General features: G+C 43.3%; 2 protein-coding genes across 15 annotated transcripts in view; one reads left to right on the forward strand and one right to left on the reverse strand.

The window, feature by feature from the left end:
- Positions 1 to 16: 16 nt before the first annotated feature.
- On the forward strand, positions 17 to 4,607 carry RPP38 (ribonuclease P/MRP subunit p38). 11 transcript variants are annotated; one of them, XM_047868146.1, is made up of 4 exons: positions 17 to 128; positions 473 to 581; positions 1,635 to 1,850; positions 3,659 to 4,607. In XM_047868146.1, the coding sequence occupies exon 4, from the start codon at positions 3,674 to 3,676 to the stop codon at positions 4,517 to 4,519; it is 846 nt and encodes a 281-aa protein (XP_047724102.1). In that variant the 5' UTR covers positions 17 to 128; positions 473 to 581; positions 1,635 to 1,850; positions 3,659 to 3,673; the 3' UTR covers positions 4,520 to 4,607. The 11 variants fall into 11 exon arrangements, with proteins under 11 accessions (XP_047724102.1, XP_047724096.1, XP_047724104.1 ...); XM_047868140.1 differs by having other exon boundaries at positions 1,794 to 1,850; XM_047868148.1 differs by having other exon boundaries at positions 473 to 562.
- Positions 4,608 to 6,127: 1,520 nt separating this feature from the next.
- Positions 6,128 to 16,369, reverse strand: part of NMT2 (N-myristoyltransferase 2) — a 74,032-nt gene continuing 63,790 nt past the window's right edge. For 2 of the 4 annotated variants that reach the window (XM_047868589.1, XM_047868588.1), the window contains exons 10-12: positions 10,362 to 10,529; positions 8,284 to 8,421; positions 6,128 to 8,112 (exon numbers count right to left, since the gene is read on the reverse strand). In XM_047868589.1, coding sequence (XP_047724545.1) covers positions 8,092 to 8,112; positions 8,284 to 8,421; positions 10,362 to 10,529 — 327 coding nt within the window. In that variant the 3' untranslated portion in view covers positions 6,128 to 8,091. Of the gene's footprint in view, positions 8,113 to 8,283; positions 8,422 to 10,361; positions 10,530 to 16,369 lie in introns of those variants that run through there. The other 2 variants (XR_007154240.1, XM_047868590.1) reach the window with 2 other exon arrangements.

The following is a 16,369-nucleotide window of genomic DNA, read 5'->3' on the forward strand; positions in this document are numbered from 1 at the left end:
AGACAGACATTGCGCCTGCGCACTGACGCGATAGGACGCAGTCCTGAGCCTCCCAACCCCGCTCCCAACCAAACTCAGGCTTTTTGCAAGTTTCTGCCTCGAGACGCTGTGGGCAGACTCTCTCCCCGGTGAGTGTCAAGGCGGGATGACGAGATGGGAAGCTCTCTGAGCGTTTGGAAGGCGGAGCCGGGTAGGGCGAGGGCTCTGCGCACGCGCGTCGCGGCGCACGTGGGCGCGGTGGGGTCGCGGTCGTTAGTGGAAGTCGGACCAGGGGGACGCGGAGGACGGGAGGGGCGCGCCGGGTGGGATCGAGCCCGGGACGCCGCGGAGGGCGGAGGCCTCGGGGCGGTGGGCTCGCGAGCTCCCCAGGTCTTCCCCGGGAACCCCGTCTCCTGGGCCGCACCCCCCTCGCCCGGACCCGCGTACTTTCCTGCCTCCGGCCCTCGGTTTACTCCCCTCTGTTCTCCTGGAGTTAAGTGTCTGTAGGTACGAGAAATTGTACGACATAGTCCACCCTGGTCCTTCAGTGCTCCGCTGCCTAGAAGCGGGGACGGACCACAAGGTAACTACAGTTCGGTATGGTAAGTAGTGAGGAACGAGGGTACTAAATACGGGGTGGGGGGGGGGGGCATGCACGGGGAAGGGGTGACTCTGGGACAGGAATGCAGCCCCCGGGAACTGAGGCTGTCCTCCCCTCTGCTACCGGATCCGGAGACCGGAAGGCATTTCTGAGGCCTTCCTCTGCTCTGCTCCCAGTTGATGACACTAAGCCGAGTAGATTCTATCTCTTAACTGTTTGAGCTAGGATGTATTTCTGTGCCTTTCCCTCCGCGGCGACTCTAGTGCAGGTCACCGTCAGGCCTTCTCTGGGAACCTCTTTGCCCCTTCCACTCTTGGCAGAGGACGCCACCAGGCCGGGAATCCGCGAAGATCTTCCTGCATTGCCTTTCTAATCACTCCACTCTTCTGCTTTAAACGTTACGGTTGCTTCTCATTACAAGGCTTGCAAGGACTTTCACCCTCTGGTCTTTGTCTACCTTTGCTAATAACCTCACCGTTTCTAGCATCTCTGCCCCAGAGACCGTGAACTTCACTTCCGTGAATGTGTTCCCTGGGATACTCTTTCGGCTTCCTACTCCCTTTGGCAGGCACTCTTCAGATGTAGGGTTAAAAAGGTCACTTTCTCCAGGACTTCCTTGCTGACCCCCTCAATTAAGTCAGGCTTCTGCCACGTGCTTACTATCCTGCAGTTTCCAGACCTCAGTGTGTACATCTTGTTTTATTACCTGCTGATACGTCTTTTTCATGGGCTCTAAGCCTAGTGAGGCCAGGAATGGTTTTTACTTGGTACTTTATGGCTCCGTGCATTGTGGATAATCCAGAAATACCGGAAGAAAGAACGGCGGTGGTGGGGCTGAAGGTGGGAGGGTATTGCAGGCAGGCAGAGGGAATAGTGTGTCTCAACATGTAGAGCTGGGGAACCGGAGGCCTCGTTAAACAATAAGTGGTTCTGTGGCGGGGTGTGATCATGCCTGGTGGGGCATAGAAGGTGAAAGGCTGGTGGGGAGAAAGGGGGGGGCAGAGTGGGGAGGGCCTTGTATGTCACCTTAGAGGGTTTGCACTTCATCTTCTAGGTCGTGGTTGCCCCCAAGACATAGCGCAAAAGGCACCTCGGCAAGGCCTGTTTTTCTCCTCCAAAACTGTTACTTCTCATCAGTCAGTACTTTGTTTTCTGGATCATGTGACCTAAGACTGTGCTTATTGAACTGCTTGGTTCTCATCTCCCCGGCTAGATTCTGAAGGTGGGAGTTCCCACGCCTGTCTTGGCCTCCCCTCCGGAGCACATAACTGTAAGTATTTACTGAAGGATTTAAGTATTCTGTGCTGTTCGAATACCGAGGCATGCGGACAGACTCGAGGTTTGGCAAGAGCCCTGTTAGATTTGTCTGGCTCGTCTTCATGACCACCTTCAAGCTGATGCCAGCCTCCCCCAGTCCCCACTTCCTGATTCCCGGAGCTTGAGGGGAACACGGGGAAAATGCAGGAAGAGGAGTGCTGTGCAGCGGGCTTCGGCGGCAGATACCGAGGCTCCGGCAGAGCTGGCACGAACAGGGTCTGACCTTGCCTGAAGGAGCTGAGTTTTGGATTTCTGTTAGAAGGTGACTTAGGAGGAGGAGTGACCAGTGGAGGTCAGGAGGCCATTTCCAAAGGCCGTCCAGTTTTCCACAGCGCTACCCCAGCAGTTCCTAACCCTGTTCAGTATCAGATTCACCTGGGCAGCTTTTTACAAGTATAGACGCCCTGGCCCTATTCCCAGGGCCCCCAGTTCAGTACATGCGGTATAAGGACCAACCCATCTGTAGGTTTTAAAAGGCAACAGGTTATTTTTGAGGTGCAGCCAGGATTGAAAGGGCATCAAATTTGGGTCCGGAAAACCAGTTGTGACTTTGGGCAAGGCGCTTAAAGTCAAGGCTATTTTCTTACCCACACGTTGGGCAATCATATGGGAGTTGTGTGACAATCAAGTGATACATGGAGAAAGTGCCTTCTCGCTTCTGACATGCTCCACAGAGACGCCTGTCACCATCAGTAGTAGCCAGCCTGGGCGAGCGGAAGTTTAACTGGAGCAGACTTCATTGTGCAGGGGGCATGTCGGGGAAGGCAGGCCTCAGTGGGATACATGGTTTGGAATGAGGGACTGTCTGGAAGGAGAACATCTGGTTACCTGAACACAGGGACAGTTCCAGACGCCAGACTCGTCGGGGGCTGGCTTGTTTAACCCCCTTCAGCTTTGCCACGTAGGTCACTATGGGCTGAGCCCCAGGAAGAAGGGAGGCATAAAAGTGAGGGAAGAGAAATGCGCTTGCTCTGGGAAGGAGAGCCAGGATGTGCTTCCCACATCAGTGGTTTACAACAGCTTCCCAAGAAGGAGCCTTCCTATTTTTCTTTTTCAAGTTTCATGACAAAATTCCCCTGATTTTCAGCAGATTGCCAGTTGGAGGAGCAGTCTCTTGGAATAACCGGGCAGGGGGAATGTACGCCCATGAAGCTTAGGGTCTGGGGAGGGAGGGAGGCTTACAAAGGGCATAGAACGCAAATATCATTTGAGTTTTTAACCGTGTGCGTGGATTAACTGACACCTGGTCGGTAATCATGAATGGCAGAGGCTTCTGGGCGTTCACAGTGAGCTCTGTGCCAGGTGGACTTGGTTTTGGTTCCCTGCCGAGCCCAGTGACTGGAACGCTGCCTGCACGCCGGAGGTGCTCAGGGAGTGTTTGCTGAATGAAGCCTGAATGGAGAGCATCTTAGAAAATGTTGGCAGAATTGTAAGATTAATACCACACAGTCCTTAAAAGAATGACCATGAACAGGTAGAAACATGGAACATTTTTAATAAAGGAAATAAATAAATAGAACGTCACGGTGATTGCAGTAATGCAAAAACATGTATATATTGCCTGTATACGAATAAAGACAGTCATGAAAAAATGGGGAAAATAAATGCCTTAGTCTTAAAAGAGGTCTGGTGTATGGTCACGTACTCAGTTCTGTGGAATGAGGCTTGCTGTGGCCCATCGAGAACCAAAATACAGGTAGGATACTCTTATGACATGCACTGCCAGTAACACGAGTTTTACTTTGTCGTTTGCTTCTCCACGAGAGATTTTTCGGAATGGCCGCGGCTCCTCAGGCACCGGGGAGGGGCTCCGTTCGGAAGACGAGACCCTTAACCGTAAAGACCTCGCTGAACAACCCTTACGCCATCTGCTGGAGCGCGCTCGAGAGAGAACACATGCACTTCATACTGCAGACGCTTGAAGACAGATTTAAATCTCTTGGGCTTCGGAAGATGGAGGATAAGAAGAAAAAGAGAAAGCAGTTTTTAAAAGAACCAAGCCCAGACGGGTGTGGCACAGAGGTTGAGAAGAGCGAGGGCCCGAAGGAGAAACCGCCAGAAGGTAGCGAGCAGGGGTCAGGGTGGACCCCCGTGGACGTCAGGAAGCAGCTCGCCATTGGCATCAATGAAGTCACCCGCGCTCTGGAAAGGAACGGGCTGCTGCTGGTCCTGGTGTGCAGGTCAGCCAAGCCCGCCATCCTCACCTCGCACCTGATTCAGTTAAGTCTGAGCCGGGCGGTTCCCGCTTGTCAGGTTCCCCGGCTCAGCGAGAGGCTCGCACCGGTCATCGGCCTGAAGTGCGTCCTGGCCTTGGGGTTCAAAAAGACCACCACAGCCTTTGACGCTGAAGTCAGAGCTATAATTCCCCGAGTACCCAGCTTACACGTGCCCTGGCTTCAAGGCAGACCCGAGGACTCTGGGGCAAGTTTAGACACCGTGTCCTCAGAGAGCCGAGACAGAGAGGTTTTGGACACGTCCTTTGAAGACCTCTCTAAACAGAAAAGAAAGCTTGTTGGAAGTCAGCAGGCTGTGGTGTTACAACCCCTTAAAATAAAGAAACTGATTCCAAACCCCAATAAGATAAGGAAACCACCCAAAGGTAAAAAAACGACCTCAAAGTAATCTTGGGTCACCTTATCGTTTCGCACAGTTGTAAGATGACACTTTACGAAGAAGCCTTGGAACTAATAAAATTTGTTATTTTTACGTATATTCTTGAATGCTTTTGGTAACATCCGTTTCATACGTATAAGACTCTTTGTATAGCCGGATGGGCTGACGCTTGAAAACACTAAGTGCAGAAAATATCCAGAAGTACAAATATCGTAACAAAAGTTTATTGCGACTAATGTCCATGCTTGTATAAATTCACTTTCCAAGAGGCTGGTACCAATGCTAGTAAGCAAGCAAATCTGCATCCCACGACACTTAACATCTTTCTGGCAGGCTTGGAAGGTGTGCCACAGTAAACAGGTTCTAGTTAGTGCTGCCGGTGAGAGTGGACTGCAGATGCATCATCAGCTTTAAAAGAGCTATGAAACACCAAACAATACATCGTCTTTAGAAACATCACAAAAACGGGGCACCTGGGTGGCTCAGTGGATTAAGCGACCGACTTCGGCTCAGGTTATGATCTCGCGGTTTGCGGGTTCGAGCCCCACATCGAGCCCCACATCGGGCTGTGTGCTGACAGCTTGCACAGAGCCTGGAGCTTGCCTCTGATTCTGTGTCTCCCCCTCTCTCTGCCTCTCCAATGCTCATGCTCTGTCTCTCTCTGTCTCTCAATAATAAACATTAAAACAAAAATTTAAAAAAAAAAAATCACAAAAAAATCTTTTTTTCTTAACTTCCTGTTGATTTAACTTTGTAGGTAGGCAAATGTATGAGCTTGGGAGAAAGGCTTAATGTTCATAAAAAAAAGCCAGACACGGTATTTTGAATGGCTGAAGTTCATCCCTTTATGTGGTAAACTTACTTTCTTGGAAATATAACATGGGTACAAAGTAGGCCGGTAATTAGGTGAAATAAGTCAGGAAGAGAATTAAAAAAAGTAAACTGATGGGGCGCCTGGGTGGCTCAGTCGGTAAGCGTCCAAAGTCGGCTCAGGTCATGATCTCATGGTTCATGAGTTCAAGCCCTGCATCAGGTTCTCTGCTGTCAGTGTGGAGCCCTCTTGGGATCCTCTGTCCCCCTTCCTCCCTGCCCTCCCTTCCCTTTCTCACAAAAAGAAACATTAAAAAAAAATTTAGTCCTAATAACTTCATCAACACAAGCGATTTTACTGATTTTCAATTTTGAAATATTTACTGGCAATCTGCCTAAATTATAAAGAGGGAGATGTGACATTTATTAACTAGTGCATTTAAAAACGACAGAAAAACTGAATTCTACAACTGAATTATGTAAACAAAGAAAAGTGCCATAGCCTCATCACGAGGGGAGCTTGTGATAAAATTTGGCAATTCTGCAATTATTTGAAAACCTGCTTCATGTAAGACTGTGCCATAAAAATGAGTGGAATATAATTCCCAACTATAGTCTTGACGCCAGATTAAATTAAAATCCCTAATTCCCAGCTAGAGCCTTGAGTCCAGATTAACTTAAAATTCCATTTACTTGGGGCGCCTGGGTGGTTAAGCACCTGACTTAGGCTCAGGTCATGATCTCGAGGTTCGTGAGTTAGAGCCCCGCGTGGGGCTCTGTGCTGACAGCTCAGCGCCTGGGGCCTGCTTTGGGTACTGTGTCTCCCTTTCCCTGCCCCTTCCCCATTCATACTGTCTCTCTCTGTCTCTCTCAAGAATAAACATTTAAAAAAAAATTTTTTTTTCATTAAAAAAAAATCCCGTTTACTTAATTCTTGGTGTTTCAATGAATTAGTTCAGTTTTGCTTCCAAAGCCACTCTCCTGTTAAGGAAGAATGGGGTAATGCAGTTGGGTCCGAACCATTGGTCTTCAAAAACCATCCCCGTCCTCAGGCACTACTGTGCCCCCCCGGCGCCCTCTAGTGGTGGTCTCGGGGCTGCCACGGCTGTGGGTTTAATCTTGTGCAGAAAGTGGCTTTCAGCTCTTTAGTGTAAGTCAGAGCTGACAAAATTTTTTTTCTGTAAAGGGCCAGGTAGTAAATACGCTAGGCCTTTTGGGCCATACAGTGCTGTCAGAATAACACAACTCTGCCTTTTGTAGTGTGAAGCAGCCACAGGAAATGCGTAAGCAAGTGAGTGTGACTGTGTTCCAATGACACTTTATATATGGATGCTGAAATCTGCATTTCCTATAATTCTCACATCACAAGATGTTATTTTTCTTTGATCCTCCCCCCCACCCCCACCCCCGGAACCATTCAAACATGTAAAAACCATTCTTAGCTCACGGGCTGTACAAAAAGAGGTGATGGGCTGGATTTGGCTCGTGGGCCATAGTTTGCTAGGTCCTGCCTGGTATAAGGTATGACCAGTTTCATCTGGCCGCTTACAACATAAAGACTGTCATATTGTCGAAAATTCAATTTTTCTGGACTGAAGAGCCTAGGCACTGGTACAGTAAAGGCAGGAACAAGTATATCTACTTTGTGGTATTTGAGCCAAAGCCAGTTTCCACGTGGCCTCGTTCACGTTTTCCCCCTCCTGGACTACTGGCAGTTAATATGCACGTAGATATGTACACTGAGAAAACTGGTTTTCAAATTCTAGTTAAAAACACCATCAGTAACAAAATTATGAACACTTATTTACAAATAACATTTTCCATTAGCATGACAGCTTTCATGATAAATTAAAGTCAGCATAAAGGAACATGTGCAATTTTGCATAAGTAATAAAAACATTCAAACTATCAATGTCCTGATAGCACTAATAAATTCCACTGAGCATTTCTTTTGGCTTTAGAGCTTTTATTTTCTTTGCCTCACATCTCTTGTTGCTGCCGAGAAGAAGCGAGTATGTGCAGCAGCAGCAAAGTCTAGTCAGCCATGGGTGTAGACTCAGAGAGACCGTGTTTGCACAAAACTTTGCTTCTGAAACCAATCCACTGACCTGTTGAAGATCAAAGTACTTCATGTGTTTACTTATTTGGCGACTCTGCTCCTGGAGAAATAAATGTACTTACTAGTCCCTGGTACATTTTGATCTCACTATATACTTAGACACCCCCCACTCCTCACTGAGTTACACACGTCCCGGTTCCATAAACGCTCTCAATCACACTGTGCAAGGTGGGGAAGTACCGATTTGCCAGATGGATCCTTCATTCTGTTACATGGACAAACAGACCAACACTTAATCAAAGAAATGTAGCAGTTCATCTCCACACAACAGCAAAGATTTGCTTACACAATTCTGTGACTTCTGTTCAGTCCATAGAAAAACAGTCTCTTTTCTACAGAGAGGAAAAATCCCTTCTCTTCATCAGGAGACAGCCAAAAGTCTGAAAATTCGAGGAATGTGCTCTTTGTACCCTTTCATCCCTCCTACAAATAGGTGAACAGTGGAAAAAAAGAATGTTAACATTCTAGCTAGAAAGATGTACTATTGGTCACATATGGGTGTTTTTTCATCTTTTCTGATTGTTACCGACGACATCGATTTTGCCGAAGTTGTGCTTTTATTTTATTCTTCTTTGGAATGGCAGTTCCAGGAATCATTAAATAGAATATTAACAAATGATGATGCCAGAGTTCTAGAAATAGAAATATCCATCTATTGTAATACTAGTCCAACCTAGGGAGGGAAGAAACATAACAGGTAAGCAAGAAAAAATAAATTATCGTGTAACAGATCTGTATGTTTTAAAAGCTACTAAAAAACACCTTACCAATCCTAAGGGAAGCAAGTATGGGAATTCCTAGGTAAATGTATGAAGTTTATAAAGGGTGTGTCAACTTCACTTACCTTTTCAGAATCTGTTCCTGGACATCTCCAGTTGTACAGATAATACTGCAAATTGCCATCTCCTATGCCAAACTTGAGTTTTTCCAAGAAGGTCTTATTTTCCATCAAATCTAGTGCATTGAATACATCAAATCCTTTCTGCCAATATAAAAAGGATTTAAAAATTTAAATTTCAAAGGACCAGAGTGTTTCCTCTATTATGTATTTCAGTGTAATATTTAATTCATCTACTAACAGCTTGAATATGCATTTCTCCTAAAGAGGTTTAATGTCTATAATCTATGTGTAGGTGAAGAACTCAGTTCAAATGGTCTTATAAAACTAGCAGCGAGTCTGACAGAGTCAGGAGGCTTACCCAGAAATGCTCAGTCCAAATCGGTAGTATGTTGGCTAACACTAACATAATCTATGAAGATCTCAGAGAATATTCTGTCCCTGTTTTAGAAGGAACATTTTGCCCAGATGGCTCTGTCTCCAGAACTGTTAGTTATTGGCCTTTTGAAGTTCTGACTTAGCTAGAGCTTTAACGACTTCAAGTGTATCCTTGTCTTGGGCTGCTGCTGGGAAGTAAATTTAGTAACATTTTACTTAGTAAAAATCTAATTTCTTAAAAATGTTAAGTAATAATACCATGAAAGACATGGTATAGATGAAGCCCTACATTTCTATTTCTCAGGGGTTTTGCTTTAAATCATTTATTGTTGGCCTTTTATGGGGGGGGAGGAAGTAGCTGAACAAGAACAGGATCAAAGAATCTGGATAATGTTGACTTGGGGATCCAAGAGTATAATGTTAAAAAAAAAATGTTTTCAGTTATCAAATGCCAGATAAATGCAGCTATGTCTCACGTGTTGTTCCCAGTTTCTCACAAATAACATTTTCTCATGTTTAATAATTACGTCAAAATAACTGTTAGCTAATTTCAACTTTTTTTTTCTCTTTCTTTTTTTTTTTTTGAGAGAGAGAATCTCAAGCAGGCTCAGTGCTCAGTGTGGAGCCTGACGTGGGGCTCGAACTCACCATCGTGAGATCACGACCTGAGCCAAAATCAAGAGTCAGACACTCAACCAACTGAGCCACTCGGATGCCCCTCAACTTCCTTTTAAAAGAAAATGTTTCTTTGTAGCAAGAATTTAACAATTATCCTAATTACTACAACTAGAAAAATACTGCAAATATAGGACAGCACATTTTGAATTTAATTCCTTTCATTTTTCAAAATGCCTTTTATTTTAAAATTCAGAGACTAGTTCAGTCCAAAAAAAGGTTGTTGTTGCTAATTATTCACTACAACACAAACACATATGTTCCTTATATCAAGCATCATGTATTTTCCCTATATTCCTTGTATTATGAGTTTTATGCATTCTTATATGAGGGTTAGGAGTTTCTAATTTGGGGGCACCTGGGTGGCTCAGTCGGTTAAACATCCGACTTCAGCTCAGGTCATGATCTCAAGGCTCGTGAGTTCGAGCCCACATCAGGCTCTGTGCTGACAGCTCAGAGCCTGGAGACTGTTTTGGATTCTGTGTATCCCTCTCTCTGTGCCCCTCCCCTGCTTGTGCTCTGTCTCTCTCTGCTCTCAAAAATAAACATTAAAAACAAAAAAGTTTCTAATTTGCACAAAATGTTTTTGGTTAAGTTGCAAATAGAATTAATGATGCAAACAGTCACTGAAGTTTTAAAAGAAACTCTTATCAAAATTGTTCCTCTGATGGTCAACAGTAAAAAAACATCTCAAATGAGGGGTGCCTGAGTGGCTCAGTCGGTTACGCAACTGACTTCAGCTCAGGTCATGATCTCGCAGTTCGTGGGCTTGAGCCCCGCATCAGGCTCTGTGCTGACAGCTCGGGGCCTGGAGCCTGCTTCGGATTCTGTGTCTCCCTCTCTCTCTGTTCCTCCCCTGCTGGTTCTCTGTCTCTCTCTGTCTCTCAAAAGCAAATAAACGTTAAAAAAAAAGCATTAAAAAAAAAATCTCTAATGAATTGCACCCGTGTGGAGGAAAATACAGTAAGAGGTTTTATACACACTGACACGCAGATATGGAGAAACAGACAAAAAAGGAGTCAGTCACTTACCAGCTTGGCTATAATGAGTGCGTCACTCATGAGGTCCAGCAGGGGCGTCTCGGTGTGAATGTTGTAGAAGGAGTAGGCAGCTTTGAGGCTCTTGTGAGCAGGGTGGTGCATGACTGTGGAGGGGAGTGTGTAGAAGCTCAGGAAGTCAGTTAGTTTACCACTGGAGTTCTAAAGGACAAAGGTAAGTCAGGTAAATACCTCCTTGAACACGCTGCATCCGTGCATTTAAGCGAACTTTTTGATTTCTGACTTGTACGGGAACTTTATGAAAAAAGGCAGCACCTCCTACCTCTCTGTCAGCAGTCTGGGTCTGGGGGGCCCTTAGGGTATGTTGGGTAGAGCCTGAGAAGCAGCACGGAGTTAGACCCTACTTAGCCTAGTGCTGGCTGGCAATTTGCCTGACATTCTTAAGAAGCAGAATGTTCTAACAGGGAAGTTTCCCTTAGCTTGACTAATGAGTCTCCCTAGACCCTTGGAACAGAGATGAAAGCAGATTCACTGTTTTTGCAGAAACAAGAGCTCCAGGGACTGGAAGGCCATCTTCTCCAACTAAGAGATACTGTATCAATCTAACATCTTCTTGGCACAGAGCAAGAATTGTATCAGCTTAAAGTGAGGTCAACAGAGTGTAGCAGCTGTTCTGAGAAGCTTGTGAAAGGCAGACACACCTGTGAATCTGAAGCAACCAAAAATCAAAAGGGACCCAAACAATGGTCTTGATTTCACCATCGCTGGTATACCTTTTAATATAAAAAGTTAGCCAGTATTGTTTGGGTTGTTTACATTAGCTCTGGTGGCCTATGCGGATGGCATACAATTCAAACTGTGATATGCCTGAATTATACACAGCTGAAGAGACTAGACAACACATGTGTTCTTGCTAGTATTTCTTTTGGCAGAAAATTCCATAAGGAATATACTGTTTTTCTTAATGCTTCTGATATACGAAACCGGTTTTCAGACATTAAGAAACTAACCATGTTTTGCTAAAGTGATTCTCTACTGCTCTCTATTAGCAGCTAGCTCAATATTCGAGTTGAATTAAAGACCTCAATTTTCAGCTTTAATAAGGACTTCCACTTGAAAAACAAAACTCACTCGATGGGCTCAATAGTGGAGTGGAGATGACAGAGGACAGAAATCACTGCACTTGAAGAATTCAGTAGAATTTACCCAGTATGAAAAAAAACAGAGAAAATAGACTGGGGAAAAAGAAAAAAAAAAAAAAGAATTAAGTCTCAGGGATCTGTGGGAGAACGACAAAAGACCCAACAATCCTATCAGTAGAGTCCCACAAGAAATCAAAGAAAAAGAAAAAATGTGGAGCTACAAAAGCAGAAGAAATAATGACTGAAAAGATTCCCAGATTTGGCAAAACACACACAATAAATTCAAGAAGCTGAGCGAATCTTAACAGGAAAAACCCAAAGAAATCCACTCCAAGATGCATCCCAATTACAGTTCTGAAAACTAAAGACAAAGAAAAGTCCTGAAAGTAGCCACGGAGAAATGAGGCATTACCAAGGAGAACACCATTACATTACCATTACCAAGAGATTCACATTACAGCAGGTTCCTCATCAGAAGCCACAGAGGCCAGGAGGAATGCACATCATTTATAAGTGCTGGAAGAAAAGAACGATCAACCATGAATTCTGCTTCTGGTGAAACTACCCTTCAGGAATGAAGGAGAAATAAGGACATTCTAGGACAAATGAAAACTAAAAGAATTTGCTGCTAGTAGACATACCTTTAAGACTGGCCAAAGGACATTCTCCAAATAGAAATGAAATAATAACAGAAGGAATCTTAGTGCATCAGGAAGTAAGAAGGAACAACAGAGCGGAAATCCTGGTACATGCTGTAAACTGTGCTTCTCCTCATGAGTTTTATAAATCTACTTGACTGAAACGCAAGTTGTAAAACCATCTGATACTCAAGACAATATTTAAAAGTCAAAAAGATGGAGAGCCTGGTGGCTCAGCCAACTGAGTGTCCGGCTCTTGGTTTAGGCTCAGGTCATGATCTCACAGTTTCAGGAGTTTGAATTCCTGCATGGGGCTCCGTGCTGGCACAGTGGAGCCAGCTTGGGATTCTCTGTCTCCCTCTTGCTCTGCCCCTCCCCCAACTCGCACTGTCCCTGTCTCTCTCAAAATAAATAAAAAGTCAAGATAAAGGGATCTGATGGAAGTAATGTCACTTGAAGTGGTAAAATGTTGATTGTTGAGACCAGTTGCCTGTGATAAGTCACACACACACACACACACACACAGACATGCCCACAGCAACCATCATGCAACCTATATAAATATGCTCAAATGCACCATAAATACATCAAGATTAATCCTAAAGAAATGTTCAAGTAATCCACAGGAAGGCAAGGAAGAGAAACAGAGGAATAAGAACCAGAAGAAACAAATGGAGAACAAATAATAAAATGGCAGACTTAAGCTACCATGTGATGAACACATCAGTAATTATCAAACATAGATGATCTAAATACACCAATGAAAAGACTGGCAGAGTGGATACAGAAACATGGCTCAATGACATGCTGTTTTTAAGAAACTCACTTCAAATTCAATGATGTGTGTAAGCTGAAAGTTAAAAGGCTATATGAGACATACCATATAAACATTAATTTGAAAACAGGAGTGACTATCTTAACATCCAATCAAGTAGACTTCACAGCAAAGAAAGTTACCTTAAACAAAGAGGGATATTACATGTTGATAAAAATACTGATCCCCTGAGAAGACAGAAAGGTCCTAAATGTATATGTACCAAACAAGACCGTCAAAATACATCAAGAAAAACTGAGAGAGCTGGAAGGAGAGATGGGCAAAATACAAAGTTATAGTCGGGGACTTTCACACTCCTCTCATCAACTGACAGAACTGCTGGCAAGAAAACCATCAAGAAGCAGAAAATCTAAATAATAACAAAAGGATCTAAATGGCATATAGAGAACAAACACCCCACCTCAAGAGAGCAGAATACACATTTCACACACATTCACCAAGATAGACCACATGGGCCTAAAACAAACCTCAAGAACCTTAATAGAGCTGAAATCATACAAAGTGTCTTATCCAACCGTAATAGAATGAAACTAGAAATCAACAGGAAATCTCTGAGCGTGTCAAAGTTGAACAGAATTCTAAATAGTCCGTGGCTCAACGAGGAAGTTCCAAAAGAAATGTAAAAATATACATAGAACCAAACGAAAATGAAAATATGACACATTAAAATACTAGGATGAAGCTAGAGCAGTGGAGGGAGGGACACTTAGAGAACTATGTGCTCACACGTAACAAGGAAAGGCCTCAGTAATCTAAGTCCATCCCTCAAGGGACAAGACAAGGAAGAGTATGATAAGCCCAAAGAAAGCAAAAGTAAGGAAATAATAAATATAAGATCAGAAATCAATGGTACAAACACAGGAAAACAGAGAAAAATCAATAAAACAAAAGTCTTGTTCTTTGTGGAAAAAAGTCAATTACAGTTGATTTGATACAAACATAAAAAAAGAAGACACAAATGTATCAGTATCAGGAATGTCATAAGCATTATCACTATGGATCCTGTACCATTAGAAGGACGTGAGAAAAATGAAACAACTTTACTCTTATCAACTTGAAAATTTAGAATTATAAAATGCTGATAAAATAAAATTGAAAAGATTAAAATAAAGAGAGACATATCATGTCTATGGACTGGAAGACCTGTCAGTTCTCCCCAAATTAATTTATAGGTTAATGCATTCTTATCAGAATCCCAGCAAGGTATTCTGTAGACAAAGACAAGCTTATTCTACAATTTATGAAGGAAAGGTCAAGGAAATAGATCAAAATAATTGACAAAGAAGAATAAAGTGGGATGAATCACTCTGCCTCATATCAAGGCTTCTACAGAGCTATAGTAATTAAGACAGGTGGCAGGAACAGACACCACAGATCAATGGAACAGAAGAGAGAACCCAGAAATAGAGCACAATTCGAGTATTATTATTCAACACATGCAAAAACTTTTAGAAATCAAGATGTTAAAAAAAAAAAAAAAAAAGGCAAAGTATATGACCAGCATACAAATGGCTAACAGACGATGTTCAAATTCATCAGTAATAAGAACAGATTAAAAACAGACCATGTGCTACCCATCAGACCAACCTAAATTTAAAGTCTGATAATAACCAAGTGTTAGTGAGGATGTGCAGAAAGAGGAACTCTCATTCGCTGCTAAGAGATACTTTGGTGAGCTATCTGGCAATCTCTAGTGATGGTTAAAGACATATCTGACCCTTAGACTCTGCAGTTAGACTTCTGAGTATGTATCCTAGGGCAGCAGTTCTCAAAATGTGGTCTGTGAACACCTGTGGGTGCCCGAGACCCTTCCAGAAGCCCGTGAAATCAAAACGATTTTCGTAACAGCACTAAGAAGTTCTATGCCTTCTTCACCGTGTGGACATCGGCACTGAGGATGCAGAAACAATGGCGGTGCAGCTCCCCGTGCCTCAGCACAATACAAGGCAGTGGCACCAAGCTGTACGGTGGTCATTTTACTCTTCACCGCCACCCCCTCGTAATTAAAAAGCTTCACTGAAGCATGTCCGTGACTAAAGAATTATTAATTGTATTAGCTCTCGACCCTTAAGAACTCATCCTTTCTAACATCCTGTGTGATGGCCTGGAAGGAAGCAACATCTAGCCCTTCTGCGTCTGGAAACACAAAGGCTGTCTCAAAGAGAAGCCCGAAGGTATAGAGTTTGGAAGATCTGTAACTCAGCGAACCAATTATTTCCCAAATGACCAATCTATGACATTACAAACTCATACACTGGGGAAAGAATGATCAAAGCACAAGACGCACCAGTGGGTTTTAATCTAACAGAATATGAGCCGTCCATTAACACGTTTTCAGATAGAGACTATTCAAAATGATTTGAACAGGCTATTAAAATACTCATTCTTTCCCTTTTCTTCAATACTTCCCGTGAAGGATTTTTCCCCACATGCTTCAGCCAAAAGAGCACATCACAATAGATGGGATGCAGAAGCAGCTGGGAGGGCCCAGCTCTCTTCTAGTAAATCGGATGTTAGAGAGATTTGCAGAAATACAAAACGTACCATTCTTAATTTTGTTGCTTTGGAAAATAGGTGTTTTTCATGAAAATCATGTTATTTAGGTAACATGTTTATTCTTGTCCTATTGTTATTAAATAGTATATATATATTTCAATTATTTATCGTTTTTTAAACTAAGATACAACTGACACATAACATTATATGACTTTCAAGTGTACAAGGTACTAACTCAATATTTGTATATACTGCAAAATGATCACAGTAAGTTTAGTTAAAATCCATCACCGCATGCAGTAATAATTGTTTTTTCTTATGATAAGAACTTTTAAGATCTACTCTCTTAGCTCCTTTCAAATATATGACACTATGCTGTACATTACATCCTCACGACTTATTTTATTAACTGGAAGTTTATAGCTTTTGACCCTCTTCAACCCACCCCCTACTCTGGGCAGCCACCAAGCTGTTTCCTGCATCTGTCAGGTGTTTTTGTTTTTGTTTTGGATTCTACATAGAAGTGAGAACATACAGTATTTGGCTTTCTCTATGTGCTTTATAAAATAATAAACATTTTTGTTTCAACTTTCAATGTAATAAATATCTGTAAATATTATCCCTAGAAATAAAAGAAAAAAAAAATTGGGTCCTCAATAATTCTTGAGTCAAGAAGTCCTGAGATCAAAAACTTTGAGAACTGCTGACCTGGAGAAACTTACACAAGTGCATAAAGATCTGAGTATCGAGATGTCCACTCCAGCGCGGTTTTCAGAAATAAAAGCTTGCTGTTCTCCAGAAAGGTCCTTTGAATTCACCCTGTCCATTTTCGCCGCTTCTGCCCTCACTTGGCTGTCATCCCCTATCCGGACCGATGCCCGACAGGGCTGGCAACACACTTCCGGCTCAAGGCTCGCAACTGAACAGGTG

Source organism: Prionailurus viverrinus, chromosome B4 (assembly GCF_022837055.1).
Source record: "Prionailurus viverrinus isolate Anna chromosome B4, UM_Priviv_1.0, whole genome shotgun sequence".
Taxonomy (NCBI): domain Eukaryota; kingdom Metazoa; phylum Chordata; class Mammalia; order Carnivora; family Felidae; genus Prionailurus; species Prionailurus viverrinus.